A 25967-nucleotide genomic window follows, 5' to 3' on the forward strand; every position below is an offset into this window, starting at 1 on the left:
CCGAGGGCATCAATGTGTCGACAGCTGTAATGAGATTCATCCCTTAAAGGTGAAATGCGGTCACGTATTTGCTGAAGTCAGCCAAAAAAAGACGTATGTGTGTGTGTGAGAGTCACTGACTTGTATCTGACGTACTTGTCATAACGTTGATGACATACTTGCCAATCACAAGTGATGACACCACAGGAAGAAGTCAGTCAGCGAACATCCTGGGTCTCAGCTGCCACAGATATTACTGACACTCTGAAGGACCCCTTGACGTGAGGAATTACCTGCCTGCGTTGTGAGCGATGCCCTGGAACATAAGGTGAGAACACGGGCCAATAATGCTCACTTTATATTCACAGTCTGAAAAGGAACAAAACATGTTTTTCCCTACTCTCATTGTACAGCTCATTATACAACTTGCACTCACAGTGAAACAACATTTTCATTTACTTCTCAGGGTGCAAAAGGTGCTGAGCTGCAGGCTTATTTTATTTATTTGTGTATACACGGGTTCTGTCAGGAGTTTTACCACAGAAAAGCAGGGCTAAGGGTTGTCTTAAAAAGTGCAATGAATCCAGTATGTTGCTGGGGAAAGGCACTATTTTCATTATTTTTTATTGACGCATTAGTAATAAGTCATTTTTAAAACACTTAACCCATGACTTCATACAGAGGCTGACGAAAGTAGTAAAGTGTTGATTTTGCCAGCTGAAATGACTACTGGCAGATTTTATCAGCTACAGCCTGCTAGCTAATAAAGCTAATGTTAGCTCCATGAGGTTGCTTTAAAGTCGAGATGAAATGGCATTTTGAGAGTGTCTAACCTTGGTATTGTGACATATTTCCAAGTGAAACAGGCAGGATAAGTGATAATGTTTGATTTGAACGTTGACAAGTGGGCTTGTGCGCGTTTGGCATATATTGTTAGATAGGTGCACAATATGACTGGGGATGTGATCTAAAGGGGTTAAAAGGGAATCTTTCATTCCCTCTCCATCTTTAAAACACTGTCTCTGGCTGACTTTTCAATGTTTCCCTGACTCATTTTAAAACCCCTTCTTAGAAAAGGGGTCTTAAATATGCACTTGATGGCTACATACATGATTCATGCTAAAAGACTGAGGCCAAAGCTACATGTCCTAAAACCCAGCAACCTCAGATGATCCATGTAGAAGACAAGAAGACACAATAAAAAGTATGTTACACGGTAACATTACCAGAGAAAAGGATTTTAGGATACGAGGACTTACTGATGTGTTTGGCAAACATAACTCCATCGTAGGTGACAAGTTTGGCTGGAGTTGCTGGAGTTGGAAACTTTCCCAAATCCAGTTAAAGAGCAGGACAGAGCTGCTAACGTTAGCAGGGCCGGCTTCCACACGGTGAGGAAATACTACACAATGGATGTGCTGGTGTGCTGGTAATGTTGTAAATAGTAAGCTAGTTAACCGGGCATGCTAACAATTGCAGCTGATGTTAGAGAACACATTGCTAAAGTAATTCCTTACACTTTAGCTCTTGTTTTTGGTTTTAGGAAGGTGAAAAAGATGACACCACCTTCCAAACTCTTTAAATAGTATTGTTCTTTCTTCGGCACATGACTTCAGCATATTCAGAAACCAAAAGCTTGACAGGCCTGCCGGGCCTAGCTATTGTTGCTAATTCAACTTGAATTCATGTTTCACACTTCATATAAATTCACCAGCAGCCGATAGTAATGGAAGAAACAAAGCAACCCATAAAACCAGAGACATTTCCCAGCATTTCCTGAATTCAGCACTTACTAAAGATCATCTAAACTGAAGAGGCCTGAAGTAATTAAGTGCTTGTTTCCTATGCAATAGCTTTAACCAAATAGATTTTAACATCACAGCTTTTTGTTGGTAATAGTTCAAAAGGTCACCCTCTGAAAAAAAAAAGCAACTTTTCAGTGGAATATTGATTCGTCATGGGAATGATATTCTGAGGAGCAATTTCATCCGCCTGTTTCCCCTCTGTGGTAAATTAGAGCGTGGCAAGTCTTATCAAGTGCATTTCAGGACAAGAGACTCATTGTGAATACTGATGAGAGAGAGAGAGGGAGGTGCAATGTCTCCGCCCCAAAACTGGAGCCAGTCTGTTAAAGGAAAATGCACTCAGTGTTATTCCTAACTAAATATTCAGCACTTGCTCAGTCTGGTGTGTGTTAATGCCCAAGATACAGTATATCTGTATGTATCTTATTAGCCAGTAAAATATAATAATAATTCTGGTTCCATTTCTGTGCATGTGCTGGCTCAACCAAATTAAATTATATAATTAGACAACAATGCATTTTTTATTTCTGGTGTTGCTGTTTTCATCTGTAAATATGTTCATTAGAATAGCCAGAGATGCATATTTGCATACCATGCATGTGTGCTCTTGCACTTGGCTGTAAAAGCGCAAATCTATGAGCTGCTAACATCTGCAAATCTGTCCGCAGGCAATGAGCAAGAGCCTCATTGTAGCTAATTAGAAGCCGATCTGTGAAATACACGAAAATGTTTGAATGTTAAGTAGAATTTCACTCTAAAGCAGAGCAGTAACCTTTTCTGTCTGGTAAAACATATTTTAAACAAGCTGCACAACACTGAACTCAAGTTTACTTTAATGCCTCTCATGATGGAAGTGGTTATGAAAGATGGCTGATTCAATTCACAGACTTACTCTTGTAAGTTGTACCTTGAATATGTGCTGTAGGTCATGGTCTTGCATTTTCTGCTCACCCTAATTACACAAACCTGCCTCTTTGAAACAATTACCTCATAGTTCAATAGAGCCAGATGGTAAAGAACCACTCTCTGGAAAAGCATGTAGCATGAAAAAGATTTCTTTTTATCCAAACAAAATCTCAGCTGCCATATTGTCTTGTTATTAACTCACATAGTGTGCATGCAGCTTTTTTTTTTTCTCAAGGGCATTTTGACATGTAAGCCACTCTCCTCCTCAGCTGATAATTACCATGACATGATGTGCTGCAGTAACATTGACACAAGACTCAGAAATGGAAAAGATTTTCAATAAATCCTGGTGTGAGCAGATCACTTGACCCACTTTACCCCCACATGGCATTAGACATTGTCACAAAAGGTCACCGAACCCTCCCTGAGGACTCTTTTAAGTTTTAAGGGTAAAAGACTTCACTTGACCTCAACAGCAGCTATAGGGTGAACACAAGGGCCCACGTTGTAGCTGTTCCACCCATATTTTGTGCTTTATAGCTTTTATTTGCTGTCAGGCTTTGTGATTAATGTGCTGCTTGTTTTAAATATATTTACCAAAAACTACTCCGTTAGCTTCTTCTCTTAAAAGAGGTCACGCTGCTCTGCTTTGTTTTTTTTTATAAAAATAAAATGTGATCAAAATAATGAGTGAAACATAAAATAATGCCAAACCTTAAAAAAAGGTGTCTGGATATTGTGCTCACAAGTGATTCTCTCGCATTATGTTTCTTAACGCCAGAGGACAGGACACATTAAAATAATATCCACAGATGGCCATCTCCCTCTCTAACAGGGGACTAATGGTATTCCCTCAAGTACAAGTCTTGTCACTGCATTAGCTGCTTTAGCATGTCCCCTCCCTGCTGCTGGCAGTCTAGTCACAGATGGTCAGTGTACAGGAGGATTATGTGAGCAACATGAAGCAGAGAGCAGGCTCAGAATTAAGAATTACATTTCATCATTTCAAATTCAAAATTTACAAAATATGTCCTGAAAATAAATGTTGCTTATGATTGAAATGTCCTGTGTGCGTGATTTATTCATGTTTATTCTTTAATGAAAAGAAGGCATTTACTCCATTTTCAAGATGAAACTCCACATCCGGACAGAGTGAGTAACAAATAATAAATTGTATGCGCCAAGTCGGAATCATGTCATAGTATTAGCATTAGCATTAGCATTATCGGTTTCCCTGCCAGAGCGGCAGGGAGTGGACGACAGATACAGTAATTACTGTTTTCTGAGTGAATCCCGTAGGGACTTGCTGGGTAAATAATGTAGAGGTAATTGATTGGAACTACTCCCAATTGATTGGGATACTGGAGCCGGTGTAATAAACTACAGATGTCACTGCCATTGCTGTGTGAGAGAGAGTCATTAAGTAAAACTCCAAAGAAGAGCACACACACATGTTCTTTTTTAATTTCTTTTTACTGAAAGGAGCAATAGTATTTCAAGCATAAAATTGTGTCCCTTTTCATACCTGCTTGATGTCACAAAAACCTTCACACCAAACTGATGGCCAAATAAATGAGCAAATTCATATTTTTTTAATTAATAAATGTGTGCACAACACAACTGGCTGGCTTTGCAATGTCACTGCTGTGCTACCAACTATTACCCTGGCAAGCGAATAATCTGCTTTGTCAAGTAAGACCAGGAAAGGCCGTACCAATTTGTCCCCAACCAAGCAGTGATTAACTTCACCCAGAGGCTGTAAATCTGGCAGGAGTTGGATAAGAAAGAAGGTTCAGGGCACAGATGCAGCTTCTGCACAACTTTCGTCCTGGCTAGCTCTGCTTCATTTTCCCAGAAGACAGACTGGCATTGTGGCCAGTCTGGGACATGTGCACTCAACATTTGTGTGTTTGCCAGATTGGAGAGCTTGTTTGCTCAGCTGCTGCTTTTTTCTTGAAACTGGCGAATGTGCGAGACTGCATTTTATTGGTCATTATTCTGCTGCACTGATAACAAATCTGTTCAGAGTTTCCAGTTTGGCAGTCAAACGCTTGTAGTCATGACGAGCAGTGTGTCCAAAAATCCTTTGATATTGACCTAAATTCCACTTTTTTTGGTTTTCTTAACTTCCATCTTCCTTCACATATAAACTATTACCTATATCAGTGATTCTCCAACAGGGGTACTTGTTCTGCAGAGGATAGATGTAAATATTGAGTAGCCCAACTAATGTGATAGCATAGAATTTTACAATTTGATTAAAAAATACGTCCACATTGAGTCAGCTATAACACCTGGACAATGTTGCATTTAAGAGTGTGTTAAAACTTATTTTAATTAGTAAGCCAGCAGAGAAGTTGAAACTAAAAATAAGTTAAGCAAATAGTTAGCTTAATGTAAGGTTGAGATACTTAACAAGCCAAAAGTAATGGATAAATGGTTGAACTAGTTAGCTAAAAGTAATGAATGGTTGAAATAGTTAGCTAAAAGCAGTGGATAGATGGTTGAAATGGGGGGGGGGTCAGCAGGCTCTCACGATCACAGGCACACAGAGCGGGGCCACCATCTGCCGGTAAAGAGACAGGCAGGGCCAGACAGACGGCCAGTAAAAACTTTATGAATGTTTTGACAGCCCACTGGTTGAAATAGCTAAAAGTAATGGATAAATTGTTAAAATAGTTAGCTAAAATGAATGGAATGGAATCTACCCTCAAACCAAATATGCAGCGCTGTAGATCAAAACATATATGCATTCCCTTCCTTGGAGAAGCACTTCACTTGCAGCCGACATTGTTTCATCTCGGCTCTGCTGAGAATTGCTTCCTAGCATCTGGGTGTGATAAAAGTTTGAATTATTTATCAAATTTAGTGTGCATGAAACATCCACCTCTCAATCAGCTGTCACAGCACTGTGCTGAATAAGTCTGTGAGCTCAGCTAATCAGATGTGTTTGAGTTGGAAGCAATTTAATTTGATAGGATACACCTGAACAAAGCTGATCGGGTAGAGTATATTAAAGCCAATTGAATTTGGTACCAACATGCTGTGGGTTGATACATCTGAGGGAGACTGAAAGTTTGAGTCAGAAGTTTGAAAAGCAACCAGCAGTATTTTCAGTGTTTGGATGCGTGTCATTTGCAGATGTTTGTGTGCTAGTCTTATAATATGTCTCTTCACTTTTAGCCTTCCAATTGAACCAAACAATGATCAGCCGACATCTCCTGCATCTAGACAAAGCCTTCCTATCTAAAAGTTTTGAGGATGATGGAAATCAAGAAAAGGAGCCGAGACATCGTCGTGTCCCAGAAAATATGTAAATGTTCTGAAAATATGTAAATTTCCTGGGACATGAACGAGTCTTGGTGCTGGAGCCTCTCTTTGAAGATTACTAAATTATCCCACATGGTATTTACTGAATGTGTTACTTAGGTAATCCATAAGAGGGAAGATGAATTAATATGACAAAGACAAAATGTGCGAGCAATGCAAGGCCTTTTGGAAGATCAAAGGTTTTAGTTCTAGTTGGCCGAGGTTGTCAAGTCCTTTTTTTTCTCCACATAGCAAAGGCAGAAAAAATTATGGCTTTGTTGCTCACTGAAGGTCTCACCTGAATCGAGGCTTGTAGCAGAAGTGGTGTGTGGGAAAGTGACAGAAAATAGTGCAATTTCAATTGAATGAATGAAGAACAATAGCTTGAAATAAATGAGAGTTTACAGCTTCAAAAGGAGACAGAGGTCACCTGTTTTGTAACCATATTCTTAAGTTTGTCACTGAAAAATGAATCAAAAATGGTTGCTCTTTCTTTCATCTTTGCTTCACTGAAGCCTGTGATAATATGGCTCTCAGGCACAGCATTTAACCTCAAATATTTAGGTCATCTTTTTTGTCAAGTGTTATTCGTAGACAGCAGGAATGTCTTCCCCAAGCAGTGCCTCTCACTTATTAAAGTATCAATCAAATATTTATTAGACAAGCACGCTTTTCACAAGAGACACGAACATGCTCATAAATTTTCAGTCATGTAGCGGTTTGACCATAAATGATTCTGTCTGCTTCGCTAACTCTTCACTAAAGTCACTAAAAAAAGGATGCCTTCCATTTACGGGAAAGAAAGCCCCCGCGAAGACAATTACTCATTCAAAGCAGCAGCAGCCACTCCCGAGGTGCATATTTGCTAATTTGTGCTGAGTGATTTTGTATTCACAGTGGTAGGATTGTAATTCAGAGGGTTTGAAAAAGTCTTGGTGGGGAAAACCCAATTAGGATGCCAAGAATGGGCACGTAATGAGATTCTGTCACTCTGTAATGGAGTGACAGGGCCAGTAATAAGGCTGGCACATGTTGAGCTCTCACTCCAGGCAGATTTCAATCAGGGTCGTCCCAGGAAACATGACCTGCCTCGATAAGAGGATACACACCCTCCCCTGCTGGTTAGATAATTGTGAAAGAACGAGCTACACCTTTTCAAGACATTTGACTCTTTGTCTCTACAGTCCACAATAATTATCTGAGGAGGCACAAATATCCATGATCGACTAATCTAATGCTGCAATGATTAGTTCATAAATCACTTAGTCAATAGCCCACAAAAATACATACATAAATACACAAATAAATGAATAATGGCTGTTTTGACAGCCCATTAATGATTTAAGTTATTTATTCCATGAAAAAAACATTTTCTGCTTTCAGCTACTAAATATTTTGTCTGATCAAGATTTAGCAACACACTGTCAATCAAAGTCTGATCAAACCACACCCACACAGTCCTGATGAAGCAGATTATCTGAGTTTTGGACTTTTAATAAATAATACATGACGGTGATTTTCTCCCCAAAAAACTTTATCTTTGATAGTTGCTTATTTCATAATGAATATTCAAACCAGCATTAACTTATTTTGTTGGCCAGCGGAGACAAACTGTTGACACGACTCTGACATGTTATCCCCTTTACAAAGTTGATATAGCAAACTTGTTAGCAAACAGTTCCCTATTTACACATCCAGCAGATACGGAGCAACATTAGCATTCACTTGGTGTCGTGTTTGTGGCGACCTGCTGAATGTCACGCCAATATTTACTCTTCTTGTAGCTCTATTTTTGGTCTCCACTAACTCCTGAGAGAAATATGCTCCATAATGCTCCATTATGTTCATCAGCTGGTCGCTAACTTTGTCTGTCGGCCATTTGGTGCTGGGCAGGTAGTGCACAATCAGTTTTTAGAGATTTTTCACCAAAAACAATGCTATGAGTCACTTTAATGTTATCGAGAAAAAACTTAGGTAACACCCCGTTATATCCTGACACACACCTCTGCCTCATCACTTCTGTTGCAATACTGTAAAATGGGACCAGGATCAATAGTGTAATAAAGTGATTGTACATGTAATTAACTAATTCAAAAAAGTTTATTTTAGCATTTTTCAGGTCTCATCATGTGGTATGATTCAGAACTAGATTTAGGTGTAAAGTGAGAGACTGAAATTAATTAAACGACATCTAATTAATCCTTCTCTCAGACAAACAAACTGCTACAAACTTTATTCTTTTTTTTTATTCTTATCTCAAACATTGTTTTGAAAAGATTTTATTTTGTAAATAATAGTTCATGTCACAATAATGCTGACAATGTAAGTGGGGGTGTAAAAAAAAGGGCCTCAGAGATTTAATTGCTTTTAGTGTATGCAGTTTTTCCAGTGAAGGTTGACAAGGCTGAGAAAAATGCATTTTGAAATAACCATTGTTCAAGTGAAGAATGCTTTCATTTTTAGAGTTTACCAAAACATACTGTTACACTCCCCCAGTCTGGAACTTCAGGTGCAAGGACACCACAGAAATAAAGAGCATTTGAACTGATATATGGTGACTCATGGAGAAAGCAAAGTAAAGAAAAGCAATTGTGATTCTGCAGGGGAGAGCTAAGCACTATTTACCTAGGCTGCCCAGAGCAAGCCTGTGGGCACAACACAGTTGACACCACGAGTAAATGATGCCCGCCTCGATCTCTCATGGTGATCAAAAGGGAAACTTTAAAAGTCTGGTAAGTTCTCTCACGACCATTTGGACATTTTCTGTTGTACTAATCTAATTAAAAGATTTGTGTTAAAGTTTTGCACCCTGTGATATATCTGTGTCTGTTTTGAAGACTAATTTTGCTGATATGTGTGAACAAGAGGTGTGCATTTCCAGTGAGGGAGGAACTCTACGTTGCACTTTCAAAGTGGTATAAGCTCGTAGATACAGATTCATTCACAGCTGCTGGTACCTGTAAACGACTGTATCCATGTCAAGAGGTCAAAATACAACGGCGCTGAATCCTCACTACACAGATGAGCTCTCAATTCACCCGAGCTAATGGCGCTGTGCTTTTGAGAAGCGACAGTTTTTTTGTGCTCATTGACTATGGATGAGCATCTGGTCAATGTGGATGTGTGATCTGATCGCTGAGCTCCTCCTGAGAGCGTCTCGCTGTGTTTCCCTATGCACAAAGATAAAACATACAGAGTCACGCTCTGCACGTACATCTGCCTCTACGGTGGCATATAAATGCAACTTTAGAATATACGTGACATGACTCGGACTGTTGTGAACGTGAAGAAGCCTAGCAACTGGAGAAAGTGACTTTTAATGGTGAACAGAGATCACACTGACTATTAATGGTTTTGGACTGTTAGAATATGTGAATAATTCTCTTTTAAGGGTAGAAAAATAACAAATAATTCAACAATATCAACATCAGACCAGCTTTGATATTGATGTTTCTGATGGACTTCATACAGTGCAGTCAGTGCTGTGGTAATACACCCAGGTGACTTAATGAGAGGCAGCTGGTTTTTGTACTTCGTAACATTTTCAGTATGACATAAAGCTTATTTGGATCTGCACTACAGTTCAAGACAGCTGTAGCTACTAGTTACTTTGCAGATTATGATTTTATATACAAAACGTATAAAATATGGTGCATTGTTAAAGATTAAACTACCCAATAGTATATAAAGAATAAGAAAAAACTCCTCCTACAACCTTAAAATGGTGCTTACATGTTCTAATGATAATAATAATATAAAATAATATAATATATAGAATAATATATAAGAATATGGCAATGACAATGGCCATTCTGCTCCATAATGAATACTTTTACTTGCGGACAATCAATGATGAAAGACGTTTTCAGATGGTTTTCCTAAGTAGAAGTAGTGATACCACACTAAAAATACTAAATAATACTTTTTTTTTTTACTTAAGTACTTAAGTACAGAAGTATTATCAGCAAAATGTACTTAGTGTATCAAAAGGAACTAATTGTTAGGCAGAATGAGCCCTTTCAGTGTTATAATATAATATCATTGGACCATTATTATTGATGCATTAACATGTAAACAGTACTTTAATGTTGTAGCTGGTTGAGGTGGAGCTTTAAACTGCTTTATATACTTTTGGGTCATTCTATAATAACGTATCATATTTTATAAATGGATCATTTGTAGACCATTAATCTGAAAATCAAGTAGAATTGTAGCTGTGAAACTAAAGTAATGGACTAGATGTACAGTAGCATAAACTGAAAGTACTCCGATCTCATCCACTTCTTGAAAAGTTTATAGCGTGATTTAGACATGAAATTTGTCCAGACTTACAAACGTACCATGTTTTTATCCTTTCATATAGATGTAATGACCTTCGTATCACCAAGTTTAAGTGTAGTTGAAGTGAAAATTAGACTAATCCATTTCCCAAGCACGTTTTAATGACAGAGGACCGAGCAAAACAGATTTTCCTACAGTTGAATCCATCATTATACAGTATAATGTCTGCGTGAAGAATGGTCTGTGATTTATTCTTCCCTCCATCATTTATCTGAGTTAATTTTATCCTAAGCTGGGCAGAGGTCATTTTGTACTGTCAACGAGTTACATAATCAAATTTCTGTTTTGTGCTATTATTTGCAGTATGACTAATTAGCTCTGGACATCCTCAGATGTGTAATGTCTGGAAAATCGCCCTCCTCTAGAGCACTTCCATCTTGATAGCCACAATCAGTCTGACCAGGCTGGTGAACTGCATGACTTCTGTTGGCTTCAGGACAACTAAACTAATTAGCTGAAGCTGCAGCCCGAGGAGAAGGTTAAGAGCTTTGATTTCAAGTGAGCAGAGGAAGAAGTGAAGTACTTTAACCTACCAGCCGGGGTGTGAATGCCACCAGAGGGTTTTGTCTGGAGAACTCCTGCCCTCCTGAAATCTGCTTCAATAAAGAAACATCTCACATTCACATTTAAGGCTTTACTTTTTGATGAATGTTGGTTTAACCATCACAGCAGGCGAAACATGAGCTGCTGAGGCATTTTCACTTGGCTGAAATACCCTAGGGTGTTGAGCAGAGTCAGCAAATACTCGACTGGAGTCCCAAAGAAAAGGTGATGCAGCATTTCTATATAGAAAAAGAAAAATGTTCTCACAGACACTCTTGTGATTTCAAATAATTTATTATTTAGCAGTTGCAATATGAAGTTTTATCTTTACCTTTAGCAATAATACATGTGTCCCCTGATGTCAGCATCCCTGCATTCCCAGATATTTGTTTTACATTTTAATAAATCGGTTCATGATGAAAGAAGGTCTGTAGTCCAAAATTTAACTGTGATTACATTTTGTCACCCATGCGTACAACGGGCCAATGCAAACACTGCGCCAAGAGGTAAAAATAGTTAAAATTGTACAGTAGTAAACATACAACTCAAGTGAGCATTCAAATAAACAAATATTCAGTACAAGTGATAAACAAATATAGTGTATCAACCTGACTTGTGTACAGGTTTTTTTTTTACCCACTTCAGGGTGATTGACCGTTCGCTAAGCCCTGTCCCCCTCAGTTAAGTTGCTACGCCTGTCAAGTTTCGTATGTAGTATATGCAGTTTACAATAATAATAACAGTGGCAGATTTATCGCTGAGATTTCTTAGTTATTTTCTTTTCATTTGCTTGATTTCACACAGAGGTAGACAAAAGCAAGTTTCTCATTTCTAGTTGGCAAACATTGACTTTGCCAGCAGTACGTTAGCTAGCTAATTAAGCTAACGTTTGCTCCGTGAGTTGGCTGATAACTCTGTCTGGTTGCTTTGTTTAATGTTTCCAGCTGCCTCTTTTTAAAAAGATGTAAAAGGGTCTTAAATATGCTCTTGATGGATACATACGATATTGTGCTAAAACAGTGAGGCTAAAGCTAACGGGTCCCTAGTAAAAAGAAGCATCCTTACCAGTTGATGATCCATGTACCCTGTTTGGCTACTTAGCTTAGCATGTTTTCACTTTTAGTATTACAAGAAAATTGGCTTTTAGGATGAGGACTAACCAAAGTGTTTGGCAAACGTAACACCATCTCGGGTAAGGCTGCCTGGGGGCGCTGGAGTGTAAACTTTTTCAAATCAAATAAAGAGTAGGACAGAGCCGCTAACATTAGCCTACACTCCGATAGCTTCCAGGATTAACTTTAACACAGTGCGGATATACTGCACAGTGGATGTGCTAGTCATGAACCAGACTTTTTTTCAAAAACATAACCTGCAACTACACATACTGTAGTTACTCACGTGCTCCTTGGCCTCCCCCACTTCTCGTTCATCATGGTGGGAATGCGAGTAGCTTGCTCATTTAACACCATGGAAATAAGCAACCTGTAGTTTCTCCCACAATTTACATGGCGTTGTGCCATGCGTTTCTTTCGGGACATAGAAAAGAGGGATCCCAGAGGTACAATAATGATCATGTCCTCCACAGAAGTCTCCGCAACAGGTAAAGACTGAACTTCCTAACCCACCACTGCACTGCTTTTCCATCAGTCTTTCAGCAAAATACTGCATTGTCAAGTCAGTCCCACATCTCATGTCGTGCTTACTACAGCCCCATATACACAGCATGAGGCATGTGGAGAAGTAGAAATCTTGAGCCTTGTTACAGTTGCTAAGTTATGATTTGTCTATAGATATTCGGGGGATGAGTTTAGCGAACGGTCCATGCAGGTGAGTCTTATTCATGACTGCCACTTTGGTGCTTGATTGAATGAAGAAAAGTGTGGTTGTTTGAAATAATGTAGTCTTGATGCAACTCGAACAGAAGTGAAAGGAACAAGCACAAGGGCAGAAGTGTTTGAAGTCAGTGGGGGGCACAGATGGTGATCTATCAAAAATGAGTCACAGTATGAGCGGATGGATGGCTTATTGGTGTTGTCCTTCTATTTGTGGCAATGGACAACTTAGTAGAGAGCCCGTAAGTAAACGTAAAATACTGGACAAAATCTGCAGAAAAAAAATAAAATTATATCACAGTAGTCTTTATTTATATGCAATGCCCGTCAACCCTGATTCAGTTTTCAAAATGTTTTTAGTCCTAAAGGCAGTCTGCAGAAGTCAGCGGTCAGCATTCATTCTGCGCAGTTTCGGGGGCAGGTTGTCCTCTGGCCGACTCCCTACCAATGGGAAATGGACTGGTGTTGGGGTTGGAGCAGCGATGGTGCTAATGGCTGGTGGCAGTCTGTGTTTCTCCAGCTCACCCTCCTCGGCATCTCCATCTAAGGACAACAGCTGTACCTGCTCCTCCGGCTGTCCTTGCATTGCAGCCGGGATGGAGCTGGACCTCAGCCTCTGAATGCTAAGCGGAAGGTCTCCAGTGCTGGAGGCCTTCCCCCCTGGTAAGGCTGGTCCCGTCTTCAGCCCCCTCCAGAGGTGCTCCTCCCTGGTGGAGCTCATGCGCTGGAGTTTGCTGGGCAGCCTGGAGGCTTGGTCCTCTACGTGGTCTGCATAGTCAGCTGACAGGAGCCTTTCTCTGCGGCCTCCACGGCCACCGTTACCCAGCAAAGGGGAGGAGGGGGTGTGTGCAACAGGCAGAGGGTTGGGGGACGTCAACGAGGACTTCTCCTCCTGCTCTTTGACACTGTAGGGAGGCGTAGGGACCTCAAAGGTGTTGTGGAACTGGGAGTAGTCGACTCTGAAGAAGCCCTCCTCCAGTGACATGACGGGGAGGAAACGATGGCCCCACAAGACTTCATCTTCGGTGTAAGATGTCCTTGCCTGGCATGTCATGCCTGTAGAGAAATATTTCCAATAAAGACAAGAAACAGACAAAAAGGAGATGACTAAAAAACACTAACATTGAGAAAAAAATAGTAGAAAGTGGGCTGTTAAATAAAAATTGATAGACAGCCAGACAGAGAACAGAAATTAATAGTATAAAATTGCTTCAGGGAAAATACAGACAGAGTTATGAAAAAATATATACGACAGAGACGGAGAAGAGCTTGCACTATTGAATAATTAAAGACCATGAAATTAAACATTCTGTTAAATATTTTATTCTATATTACTGAGAAATGCCACAGGCTAAACGATGATGAAACAAATGATATGGGAAAGGAAAGCTTACTCTAAAATATATATATATACAGTGCTTAACAAATTTATTAGACCACCACCCAGTGTAAGGTGTTTGCCACCGCTGCCCTAAATGAACAGTATTGCTGATTACCAAAATATTTGATGTTTCTGTAATGGTTAATCCACCAGTATGTGCAAGCCAAGCTCTTTAATCAAAATGATATATTCAATGCTAAAATATAACTATTGTTGTTATCCATGAATTTTCAAATTTACTGTTTTACAAAAAAGCAGAAAAAAATAGTAAAGCACATTGTTATTTTTTAATTGAGATGCCAAATTACAGTTATTTACTTGCATTCCTGAACAGAAAATTTTGTTTTATGGTTGCAAGAATGCAAGCTGCTATCAGGGCCAAAGGAGGTCATACAAAATATTAAGATTTTTGGTTAATATATATGAATAAGGACTATTTAGTTGTTCCAGTTTGTTATTTGCCTACTAAATAACAATACAATTTTTAGTTTGAAACAAGTTTTTGACAGATCTCTAAAATATTTGTGTTCTAATAAATTTGTTAACCACTGTATATATATTCAAAAACATATATAATAATTTGCTCTAACCAGTGGTCTCCACAATGCCCTCTAGGATGACAACAATCTCAAACTGCTCATTCATGAGTGAGCGCTGCGACAGATCAAAGAACGGGCTCTTGGTGTTGATCTCGTGGCAGATGGTTAGCGGCGACACCAAGAAGAGCTGGTCCGCTCCCGTCCCAAAACCCACATCCAGCTCACACTGGTCCAGGGGCAGGAACTCGCCCTCTGGGGTCTGCCGAGACTGGAAACACAAATGATTAGGACATATTACATTTTACTTACAAGGGACAATTCAGATAATTTTTTGATTCTTTCAACTTTGATGAACTGAATACCTAATTGTGAAATGTAACCACTGCTGACTGCTTAATGTTGAATTTAAATAGCACTGAAGCACTGAATTATCTAACTTTAAATGTCTAAATGTATGTGGTTTAAATTACCCTATTACCCTCTGAAATTTCCAGTAGGTATTTTCAAGTGGCGCAGTTTCAAAACAAAAAGTTTTCATCTTGAATTCTAGTGTCCAACCAATTTCAGCAACGTAATTTGTTTTCACCTCACTCGAAAACTATGAATGTTATATTATTATCAGTATTGGGCACTTTCATTTTCTATTTGGATTTTGGAACGAAAAAATGAAAATGAAACCACATCAATCAAGATAGATGGTAAAATAAATGGGAACATTTTGGGAAATACGGTTGTTCACTTTCTTGCATAGAATTAGATAAGATCGATACCACGCTCATACTGGATAAGACGCAACAGCCAGCCGCCAATTAGCATAGCTTAGCATAAAGACTGGAAACGGGGAAACAGCTAGCCTGGCTCTGTCCAGAGGTAACGAAATCCACCTTTATGAAACAGTCTGTTAGGCAAAGCAGATGTTCTTCTTTGTTTTTGTGCAAAAAGGTTTTATGACCCTGAGGGAGGCTGTGCAGGCTACGTGGCCACTTCACCAGCCAGGACATATTTTATATTATCTCTGTTGGATGATATGTGCCCCTTTAGTGAACAATTTTCATCCAAAGCCCCTTCCAACTACTGTATACGCATGTGCGCATGTATTTTTTGCATGTGTAACCCTGATGGGCATGTCACTGAAGCAGTGTTAAGGGTCCCATGAAATAGCTTTGAGAGGGCAATTTTCTTCTGTGATTTGACGTGGTTCCACATGACATAGGATGTTAGTGTGGGAGTTAAAAGTGGGGAGGGAGTTAATTTTGGGGCGCATGTTTTTGTCCTCAGTCTCAGGCTTCATACTGATGTTGCTGCAAAATGATGGCACCTAAATGCACACCTGTGACCTGCTGCTTTAGTGCTAGTTTGTTTGACAGATCTGCACACTTTGTCTGAATCTCCCCAAAAATCTATGACATTTCATTGGATGGAATATTTATTTGCCTCTGAGAGCTGGATGAGTCAACAAAAACATCTTGACACTTTTGGCAGAGAAATGGATGGATTTTGATAGAAAAAGAAAATTATTTTGGCATGTAGTGATAGGGCAATAGCGGAACAATACACCCAGGAGAGGCAACAACACTAAAAAGATGTCCTTAGGACCTTGATGTTGTTCTGTATGCACTTACTGGCAGACATGCTGGGTAGAGGTGAGAATACAGGTGTAAAAAACAGTCGTCTCCCACATCTCTGTCAGACAACATGAGCAGTGGTAACACTTATAGTTTGAGACACTTTGTGGTAATCTTTCACAGTCATTGCCAGCATATTAGGGTACTTCTAAGACAAGTATCATTAGATTAAGGAGAAGACACTAGTGCTTGCTCTTGGGAAACCAAGCTAAATCAAATAAAGTACTCTTAAATTAAAAATGAATGAAGGAAATTTGGGAGATGGCTCTCTGTGAGCTTATAAACCTCTTTTCCTGTCAATTGCAAGGCTCTTACTCCAGTTGATATGTCAACAGTGAATGACTTACAAAGGAAAAGGTGTTTGTTTCACCCAGAGGGCCAAAGGAAAAAACCCATATGAATTCCACTATCAACACGAGTGAGTAAAAAGCAGAAAATGTATTACCTAAACTATGTTATATTCTGCTATAGCTCAATTCATATAGTTCTTTCTGTCGCCTCATGTTAACTTGTATGCAGAGTGGTCTCCCTGGCCCTTTGAGTGAGGAGCCACTTGGTTCACAGATGGCAAACAGGCTGTCATTTGTATTCACAGTGATGATGAGGACAGAAGGGTGTGACATTTCACAGGAAGACGTCTGTGCCCACAGATCCCTGGCTCGCCTTGGTGAGGGAAAGTGTCACCCATCATGCTGTATCAGTGATGGGCGCTCCCGGAATATGCAGACAGGGAGCCTATGTCGCATGTCTACTGAAGTCAGATCAGAGTGAAATGCTCTGAAAGCAAGAAAGGCAGATGTTTTACATAACAGAACAATGTTGAAAAGTGTGGACGCCTGGGGAGAAAAATGAAAATGAAGAGAAGAAAAGCAGTAAAAAAGCCACACCACCTGCCTCTTTTAATCTACCAGTCTGCATGGTATAATCTTGTAATTGGTTGAATTTGACTAAACCTTTGCTCATACATGCAAGCACACATTCCTGGTAGACTTTTTAACATGAACGCTGTATTTCTCCTGTTTACCTTTTGTGACAAACGATAAAATAGTTGACGTCGAGATAACTTTCTGCAGATGTAAAATCCTGTCTGTGAGTGTTACAAACCTTTGTGCAGTGCTTTGGTGTCTGATAAGCTTTTACCCGCATTAACCTGTTTACTCCACCTGGACCTGGTCTCACCTGTACCTTAAACAACAAGCCCCCACCAATGCAGCCCCCTGCCTTGTTTTAAAGCAGGGCTGTTTTCAGTCTGAATCCCTGCTTAAAGTTGAAAAAATAGTTTGACCCTTTGGGAAATATACTTGTTGGCATACTTGCTGATAGTTAGACGAGAAGATCGATACCACTCTGTCTGTGCAATAAATAGGAAGCTATAGCCAGGCGGTTAGCTTAGCTTAGCATAAAGACTGGAAACGGGGAAACAGCAAGCCTGGCTTTGTCCAAAGGTAACAAAATCTACCTACCAACACCTCTAAAGCTCACTAAATAACACGTTGTATGTTGTTTAATACATACAAAAAAATATTTTGCCCGGCTAGCTGTTCCCTGTCTTTATGCTAAGCTAAGTTAACCGGCAGCTAGGTGTAGCCTTATATTTAACAGGTAGATATGAGAGTGGAATCAATCTTTTCATCTGACTTCAAGTAAATACACCTAAAACCCAAATTGTCAAACAGTCCCTTTAAATGCACATTCAAATAACGTTTTTCAGCATTCAGCATTGTTTATTATGTCTTACGTTCATATCTGAAATATTTGTATTATGAATAAATTTGCTAATTAATGCTTAGGCAAAAACTCAGGATTTCATAGCATTTAAATACAAGTGTAATACTTTAGTGATTGATTTTTCTTTATTGATCTCTGCTTCTGGAAAAGCTTCCTCCATCTCCTATAAGTGGGAGGAGCACATGAAATCATTTCAAAATGCCTGTCATGTTAATATATTCATTTATTTATTTCATCCAGTCATTTAAAAATGAAAATTGTCATTGGGATACTGCAGGCAGGTGTCCCATTTGTCAGCAATGTTCATACGAGTCAGTGAGATTGGAAACCAATTTCCTGGGAAGTCATATTTAAGCCATTCTAGTCATGAAAGTGAAGCGGGTATTTTTCAGATACTGCTCACAGCTCCATTGACTAGCGCCATCGTGTTGCAACAAAATTATACCTCTACGAAAGAAGGAGCAACCTGCTTGACACTGAATGGTTTTAACAAGGTGAAAGCCTCGTGTGTTTTCTTACTGCCACTAAACAGTCAGTGCCACAAGGGGGAAATTAATGGCCTTTCTGAAGAGGACCTGATATAGAGGGCTTAATTTACCAAGCCACCTGAGATTCAGGCTGAGTGAAAAGCAGGCCCTATCCCTGGTGACACACTTCCTCCTCAGTGACAGTGTGTGTGTGTGTGTGTGTGTGTGTGTGTGTGTGTGTGCGGGCATGTATGTGAAAGAGATGCAGAGAAACACAAACAGTGAAAGTTAGAAATCTGTGTGTGTGTGTGTGTGTTTGCGTGCATATTAGTTCCTGTGTGTTTGCGTGTCCAGCTGGATCCTTTGAGCTTTGGCCTGGACATCAAATCAAAAGCTCACACGGACGTCACATTTGAGCTGCCATTCCCAATCTCTCGGCAGTACCATTAAAGCTTATTCAACTGTCTTTCGTTTTGTCTCTTCTCCTCTCTTTCTCCCCCTCTTTCTGCTTGTCCTTCGGAGTTAGACAGCGGCAGATGTGGCGAGTCACGCTGACATGTCTCCCTGCCTGTCTAGCTAGAGGCTTGCATCCATGCCTGTCTATCTGCCACTACACTAGCCCTTATCACTTATCTCCGGCTGTGGACCAACCTACTGAGACGGGCTTCTGTTGACATTGACGAGCACCACCCAGCTGTCACTCCGTCTTTTTGTTCTGTCCTGTTTGTCACATTGCTGCTGTTTACTGCTTCTTTCTCTCTTGTCTGAGCACTTTTCTTTCTTGCTAGTGTGTGTGTTTCCATCCATGCACTGCTGGCAAACCAGATACAAACATATTCCTTATTTTAAAATCATATTTTGCCAGGGCTGCAGGGGTGAGTGCACCACTGCATTTTATTGATTTATTAATGTAGTCTGCATTAATATTAATGGAGGTTCAAGGACAGTTATCTTTTTATGTTAATATGCATTATGGATATAGAGACAGGCACGGCCCTGCCAAGAATTGTTTTTTCCAGTTTGTGACAAAAGTGTAGGCTCTGGCAACTCAGTGACCTCTGACACAAGATGTGTGTCTCACTGCAATAAAAATAGTATCTAATGAAATATAACTCACATTCTGTTTGTTTGATTGTGGCTACATCTACGTCAATTTTGTCAGTAAGTGCCTTTAATGTGTTTTTAACAAAATATTTCCTAGCAGGTATCAATTCCTGAGGGAAGGTTCTTGCTCTCCAAAAAGTCTTATTGTAATGAACCAAAAACTCCCATACACTGTCGACCTCTTGAACTCACTTTAAAGAGCTGCGAGGTGGGAGGAGCCATTTGGGTCCATTTCATTTTTCCCATAGATAATCTTACAAAAGATTATCAACTGTGTTAGAAAATATCTGGGTCTTGAAAAGTTAGCTTAATAAGCCTGCATAAGAGAAGTCCGAGGTAGAATTACAACTCCCAAGGTGCATTTTTGCAAGAACCGTTGAATAACGAATAATAATAATAATAATAATAATTAACAGCTTAAAATTCTGCTAATGTGCTTATTTAAGCTGCTTATTACATACCTACCATCTATTTTAAGCAAACAAACATGTTTAACTATAGATGCATTCCAGCATATGATTACATTGCACTATAAATAACATGAGTGCTGGTCAAGAATATGACAAACTTTAATTTTGGATACTCTAAAATCCAGAGTATCCAGGTCCCATATGAATTTACAACCCATGTCTATCCCTGATTATCCCTGGCAATTGATTGCAGTTGCCATGTCAGAGTGCGTTGACACAGCTCTATCATTAGGATTTACTGCAGCATGTCTCAGTCAGCTTTGTGGGCAGCCCATCTCACAGTGACCTTGAGCTGTGTGTTACCTGAACACAAGCCAAGGCATTATTTCCACAGTGGAGGTATAGTACTACGGGGTGACGCAGAGTCAATTTACTCGACAATACCCCTCCGTCTGACACCTTAGAATACTACATGTATTCAGCAGCACTCCTACCAAAGAAAATAGAGGCTTGATCTTAAAATAAGGCAAATCACTAAATCTGTTTTATCCCACTGTCCAAGAAAATCCATGGAACTGCACAAAACTGCATAAAAGTGAACTAAAAAAGGCATGTTTCAATTGTTTACTGTTTGTCCTCAGGGCATGATTGATGGCACATGAACGTGATGCTTTTTAGCAGATAATTAGGAAAAGTCCTGTGTGTCTGACCTTCTACCAACAGATGAATAGCTGTGGCTTAGAGAGGATTTAATTGTCATTTAAATAGATCATCATTTACAGGCAGGAATCCCAGATCAGGATCGTCACATAAATCTAATCAACTGATCTTTGAAACAAAGCCAGGGACTGTTTAACTTGAAAATCAGAGTGGGGTGAGAACACTTCAAACAACAAATGTTTCCCTAGTTTGTTTTGCAGTAATTATATTACACTCAGGCGGGTTCATTTACTTAAAAAAAAAGAAGTACTTAGAGGTAAAGGCAGTAAGGTACAGTGCAGCCGAAGTACTGGTCCTCTACTCTGCTACAGTGCTGCAGCAGTTGTTGCAGCTTGTTCTTCTTTGAATGTTGTGAATCAGAACTGTTCAAACTACTAGTTTTACACTCTTCCACCGGGCCTTAAGGTATCAAATCTAAATTATCCCAACAAGCCTTCTTTAATAATACATCTGTAGTGGCTCCAGGTGCCATAAAAAGTAAGTCTGTAATATTGGCACACTTCATTGTGCAGACAAATCTGACCAAGGTCAAATGTGACAGCATGCCCCATGGGTGAATATCCTACTGCTTTCATTCTGTTTGAAATAACGGTTGAAAGCAGTCTGCGCCACAGACAACTATTACTGAATGTTAAACTATCAACTACTGGCCTCTGCAGGGGGAGAAAGGTTGATGATATAGCGTTTGTGCCTCCATGATGCTGTGTTGATTAATTGCTATTAACGCCATTTTTTTCTTTGCCTTCTTGGCTATTAATTAAAGAGTAAATCATTATAAAAAGAAAAAAAAATCTCATTCTAGAGGAAGCTGAAACATTAGCAATAATGAGTTATTAAGTCATGGCTTTTAATGTGTTAAATTGAGTAATGGATATACCATTTCTTGTTCTTTTTTTACTTACAAATGAAAAGTGACTGAACAGAAAACATTATTTTAAATGATATTATGAGCCCGGATCAAATCTGAGTACAGCACAAAGCATTAAGTATAACCATATGAATGCACTAATGGTGCTGTTAACATACTGGGAGCTTTCGGGTGACTCTCCCTCGAGGTTCAGAAAGTAAACTGTCACTTGAGATCATCATGCTACTCCGCAGAGACAACAACTAACTCTCCCTGTCACAACAAAGCACCGCTGTCCTTTAGATATCTGCTGATGTTTGGACTGGAGAAAAGTAGATTTCACATACAAGTCATGTCTGCTACAATGAGGAAATGCAGGGCTTGTACGTAAAAAACACAACTGTCAAAATAAATTTGCCTCTGATCAAAGTATATGTGATAAATTGTGGCGCATGGACGTGGCTTTTTCAGCACAAATTTTAGACATGGTAGAAAATAATTAAACCAAAGTGCTGCCCTGATATTGGTCGTTGTGAAGTGGTAAATGATTTCCTCTTCTCTTTTATCATAGCCAGCGGCTGCCTCTGCTCTTTTCACCCTCAAGGTTTTTTTCAGCAACCAGCATACACTTAATACAAAGGTATACTATCAGCTCTCTATGCTTCAGATTAGTGGCATTTTGTCTTTAGGCAAGAGTGACCTTAGTCTTTCCCACATTGTGGCCCACTAAGTATAGGAATTGGTGTAATGGATCTTTTAGTCAATCAGTGTAGTCTCCCACCTACTGTCCCCCAGGGGCCCATTCATCTCATGTAGGGACAGTTGAAGCAGAGGCTGAACTTCGATATATGCCCCATTGACTGCCTTTCTGCTGACTGAGGGGGGACAGTATGTGATGACCCCAACCCCGAGGCAACACACTCTCAGAAATGAAGAGGGGAGGAGAGCAGTGCTGCTCAGGACAAACCCAGCACCGAAGGAGTTCCTGCAGGGGGTAAATGTAAATGGCCACTCATTAAAATACATCTTATGTTGGAGCCTCATGTTAAAACCATAGCCTCTGCAAATCATAGAGACCCTCAGGGAACGCAATCAATTCTGGAGATGAATGGAAATTCAATGCATGACTTGGAAAGCACTCATAAAACATAATGAGCAATTTCAAAACAAATGAAGTGACTGTCAATTAGTCTCAGCTTTGATAATGGCATTTCAAGAGTTGAGATGGAGCAAGAGGCACATGCTCACTGCGCCAAAGCGTGCCTGCTTTTGTAGTGATTTTTGGATACATTGCGCACCTCAACTGTGTAACCTGTAGCCTACCTTGATGACTTTGCACCTGATCTGCGCGGACACCATGTGGCTGTTCCGCAGGTTCCCCACTCGGAACATGAGGCACAACTTCCCGTCCCGCTGCGAAATGACCGCGTCCTGGCTGAACATCAGCGTCTCCGCGCGCTTCTTCGGCTGCGACATCTTGATGAACATGCAGCCGATGAGGAAGGCGTCCACGATGGACCCCAGCAGCGACTGGAAGAGGAAGAGGATGATACCCTCCGGGCACTTCTCCGTGATGTAGCGGTAGCCGTAGCCGATGGTCGCCTCCGTCTCGATGAAAAACAGGAACGCGGAGGGAAAGTTGTACACGTTGGCGACGCACGGGGTGTAGGACGAGTCGTGGCCGCCGTGGCTCAGGTCGCCGCGGATGTAGGCGATAACCCACCACATAGAAGCCATGACCAGCCATGCAACTGTGTAAGTGAGGATGAAGATGAGTAGGTTCCAGCGCCACTTGAGATCCACCAGCGTGGTGAAGAGGTCGGAGATGTATCGGCTGGTCTCCCCGCCAAGGTTACCGTGCTGGACATTGCAGCGGCCGTTCTTCTCCACAAACCGCTGCCTCTTCCTCTTCACTGGTGCGGAAAAAGTAATGCCCTGGTTGGTATTTACCACCTGGTAGTCCTCCCCAAATTTCCTCCTTATGGCTGACATTGTATCGATCACCTACTTGTGACAAGCGATCAGTAGCCTACTTGTGAAGAACCGGGCTCTTTACGCAAGTTTGGTACCCCCCTGCCCAAAACCATACAGTACCATTCAACGCGCGACTCGCATCCTGTGAGATGGAGATGCGCCTCTCTCCTGTAAATTAATCCTAAGTGAGCAGAGATTCTGCGCAATACATGATTCAGACTCGGTCCTTTACGCAAAGAAGTCTCCCGCACAAGTGCCAACTTATTGTTCAGGTCTCATCCATGGAAGGAGAAAAAAAGGGAAAAAAATACATTCAAAAGTACAATTAAAACAAAAGCGATATTCAAAGGGTATGTCCTTGGTGGATCCACTGAGATGTTGCCATTCAATAAACCTGTGCATGTGAATAGCCGGATACAGTGGGCACTGCTGCCTGAGGTAACACGCTCTGGTAGGAGTGACTTCAAATTAAAGAGTGTGGACGAACTGCAGCACGGGTGGCAAATCTCTCTTTCAAGGGGGGGCTGATGTGGGGTTATAGAGAGGGAAATGATTATTTTTTTCTTTTTTCTGGCCTGTACCCAATCAGGTAAAAGCACCAGAGCGAGAAAACAATGTAATAGTGAAATCAACCGTGGGCAGCATTCAAAGTCTTTCTTCTTATTTTCTTTATACGTTACTTTAAAGTGTGTTTCATGTTGTCTACTTATCTCTACCTGGAGGAAAACACTGAACTATAACATTGGTTAAACGAAGTAGTTGTGGTGATTGGCGGCTATTTGGTTCCCCCTAGTGTTACTGCAGTGGAAGTGAACCTGACATAATGCCAATAAGTGTAGACATGAACCACATTATACACTATGGAATACTCTATTTGAAGTAACTGTTTCAGATCATAGACTGTATATAAAGACATATACAGTCTATGTATATATATAGTATTGTCTATACAGTCTATGTAGATGGTGAAGAAATGTCTCAACAAAACTACATATGTTCATTGGAATATTATAGGAATATAATGGAATAGGTTACCAAAGCCTATAAGCTCGTTTCACACCAAACCCCAATTGGAATATTATTAAATTAATATGTTTGCTATTTGTTATTAAAAGCTATTTACACAACTGGAACATGGAATCATTGCTGTGTCCCTCCAGGCCTGAGTAGCTCTCTAATGAGCGCAGTGATGTGATCAAATATCTGTTCTGTGTATTTTCTTCAACAGACCAGGTGTAAGATTGTATCATACCTCTGTGAAAGCAGGTAATGGCACTAGTCCCAAAAGGCATATCAAGCTGGAATGCATTGAGAATTTTGCAACGTTGTGATTTCCTCTGCGGTTGCTTCATCATCTCACACTTCGAAACCAGCCCACGTACCTCACTATTTTAATTAACTGAAAATAAAGGCACACGAGGCTGATAGGGAGTACAGAAAGAGGGAAGCATCTAGTTGGACTTTGTCCCAGACCAGCAGGAAATGAAGCGTTCCACATAATTAGTTGTATGGCAATGAAAACAAAATGGAAAAACGTTTTTACTGGCAGAGTTTTGGGGATTTGCACATAATGATGATGGTGATTTTTGTATGAACTGTGGACCACAAAGGAACAGAGTGGCTATTCAGCTATCTGCTATTTTTAACCTTCGTACAGTAATGGGTGCATCAAATTGAAGAGGTTTTTCATTTTTTATCAGAAATGTGTTATGATTCACCAAACAGATACAGTACTGTACATGACGAGTCTGCACATTTGTATCTGTGACATAATTCAGACAACAGGGGCGTGATCCGATGAGTGAACTCAAATGTAATGTGCCACAGTCACATTGAACTGTTATTGTTCATCAAATTATCACTTTATCACTCAGCAAAATATTACGAACTCATGAATGTAAGTCATTAACTTGATAACTGTCAATTACAAGTTCATCATGCGAACCAGATGTATTTATTCAGTTTATTCAGTTGGTGATTAAAGAGATGTTTTGCACTAAGAGTGTTGTTGTTGTTGTTGTTGGTTCTTGACTCTTAACAGAAAAACAAGTTAAGTGTGCTACTTGAACTGCAGACCCAAACAGTGTCTTGATTTTTTTCTAATACCTGCTGATATTAAATATCAAATGAAAATGCATCAGTGGAAAAAGAAAAGCTCTCAAGGATTATTATGTAAACAATCAAAATAACCAGTTCTACCAAGCCACAAATGTAGTGCCTCAACATTTTAAAGGAAAGGACACTCTCATCATAGTGAATCCATCACACCTCATCAACAGAATATTTGCTATTCAATCTAAGGAACAACATTACAAAGTCCTGTGAACACAGACTCACTACACCCTCACTTTGTATTTAGGAATATAAACAAAAATATGTCTTAAAACTCGGTTTGACACAAGAACCTTCTACAATGTAGAGACACAACATAAGGTCATGCAGGACCCACCTTAATTG

General features: G+C 40.0%; 1 protein-coding gene across 1 annotated transcript; it reads right to left on the reverse strand.

The window, feature by feature from the left end:
- Positions 1-13097: 13097 nt before the first annotated feature.
- Positions 13098-23528, reverse strand: LOC139303783 (G protein-activated inward rectifier potassium channel 1-like). Its single transcript, XM_070927628.1, has 3 exons — positions 22860-23528; positions 14687-14903; positions 13098-13771 (listed from the first exon to the last, which is right to left on the reverse strand). Exons 1-3 carry the CDS (start codon positions 23526-23528, stop codon positions 13098-13100), a joined length of 1560 nt encoding a protein of 519 aa, XP_070783729.1.
- Between the last annotated feature and the right edge of the window lie 2439 nt (positions 23529-25967).

The sequence above is a fragment of the Enoplosus armatus genome, chromosome 20 (assembly GCF_043641665.1).
Source record: "Enoplosus armatus isolate fEnoArm2 chromosome 20, fEnoArm2.hap1, whole genome shotgun sequence".
Classification (NCBI taxonomy): domain Eukaryota; kingdom Metazoa; phylum Chordata; class Actinopteri; order Centrarchiformes; family Enoplosidae; genus Enoplosus; species Enoplosus armatus.

Excerpts from the sequence above, each read along its gene's own strand:
- LOC139303783 (XM_070927628.1), bottom strand. The coding sequence starts at position 23,528 with ATGTCAGCCATAAGGAGGAAATTTGGGGAGGACTACCAGGTGGTAAAT. Across the intron at positions 14,904-22,859 it reads TCAGGTGCAAAGTCATCAAG|TCTCGGCAGACCCCAGAGGG; the intron begins GTAGGCTACAGG and ends TTGTGTTTCCAG. Across the intron at positions 13,772-14,686 it reads GGGCATTGTGGAGACCACTG|GCATGACATGCCAGGCAAGG; the intron begins GTTAGAGCAAAT and ends ATTTCTCTACAG.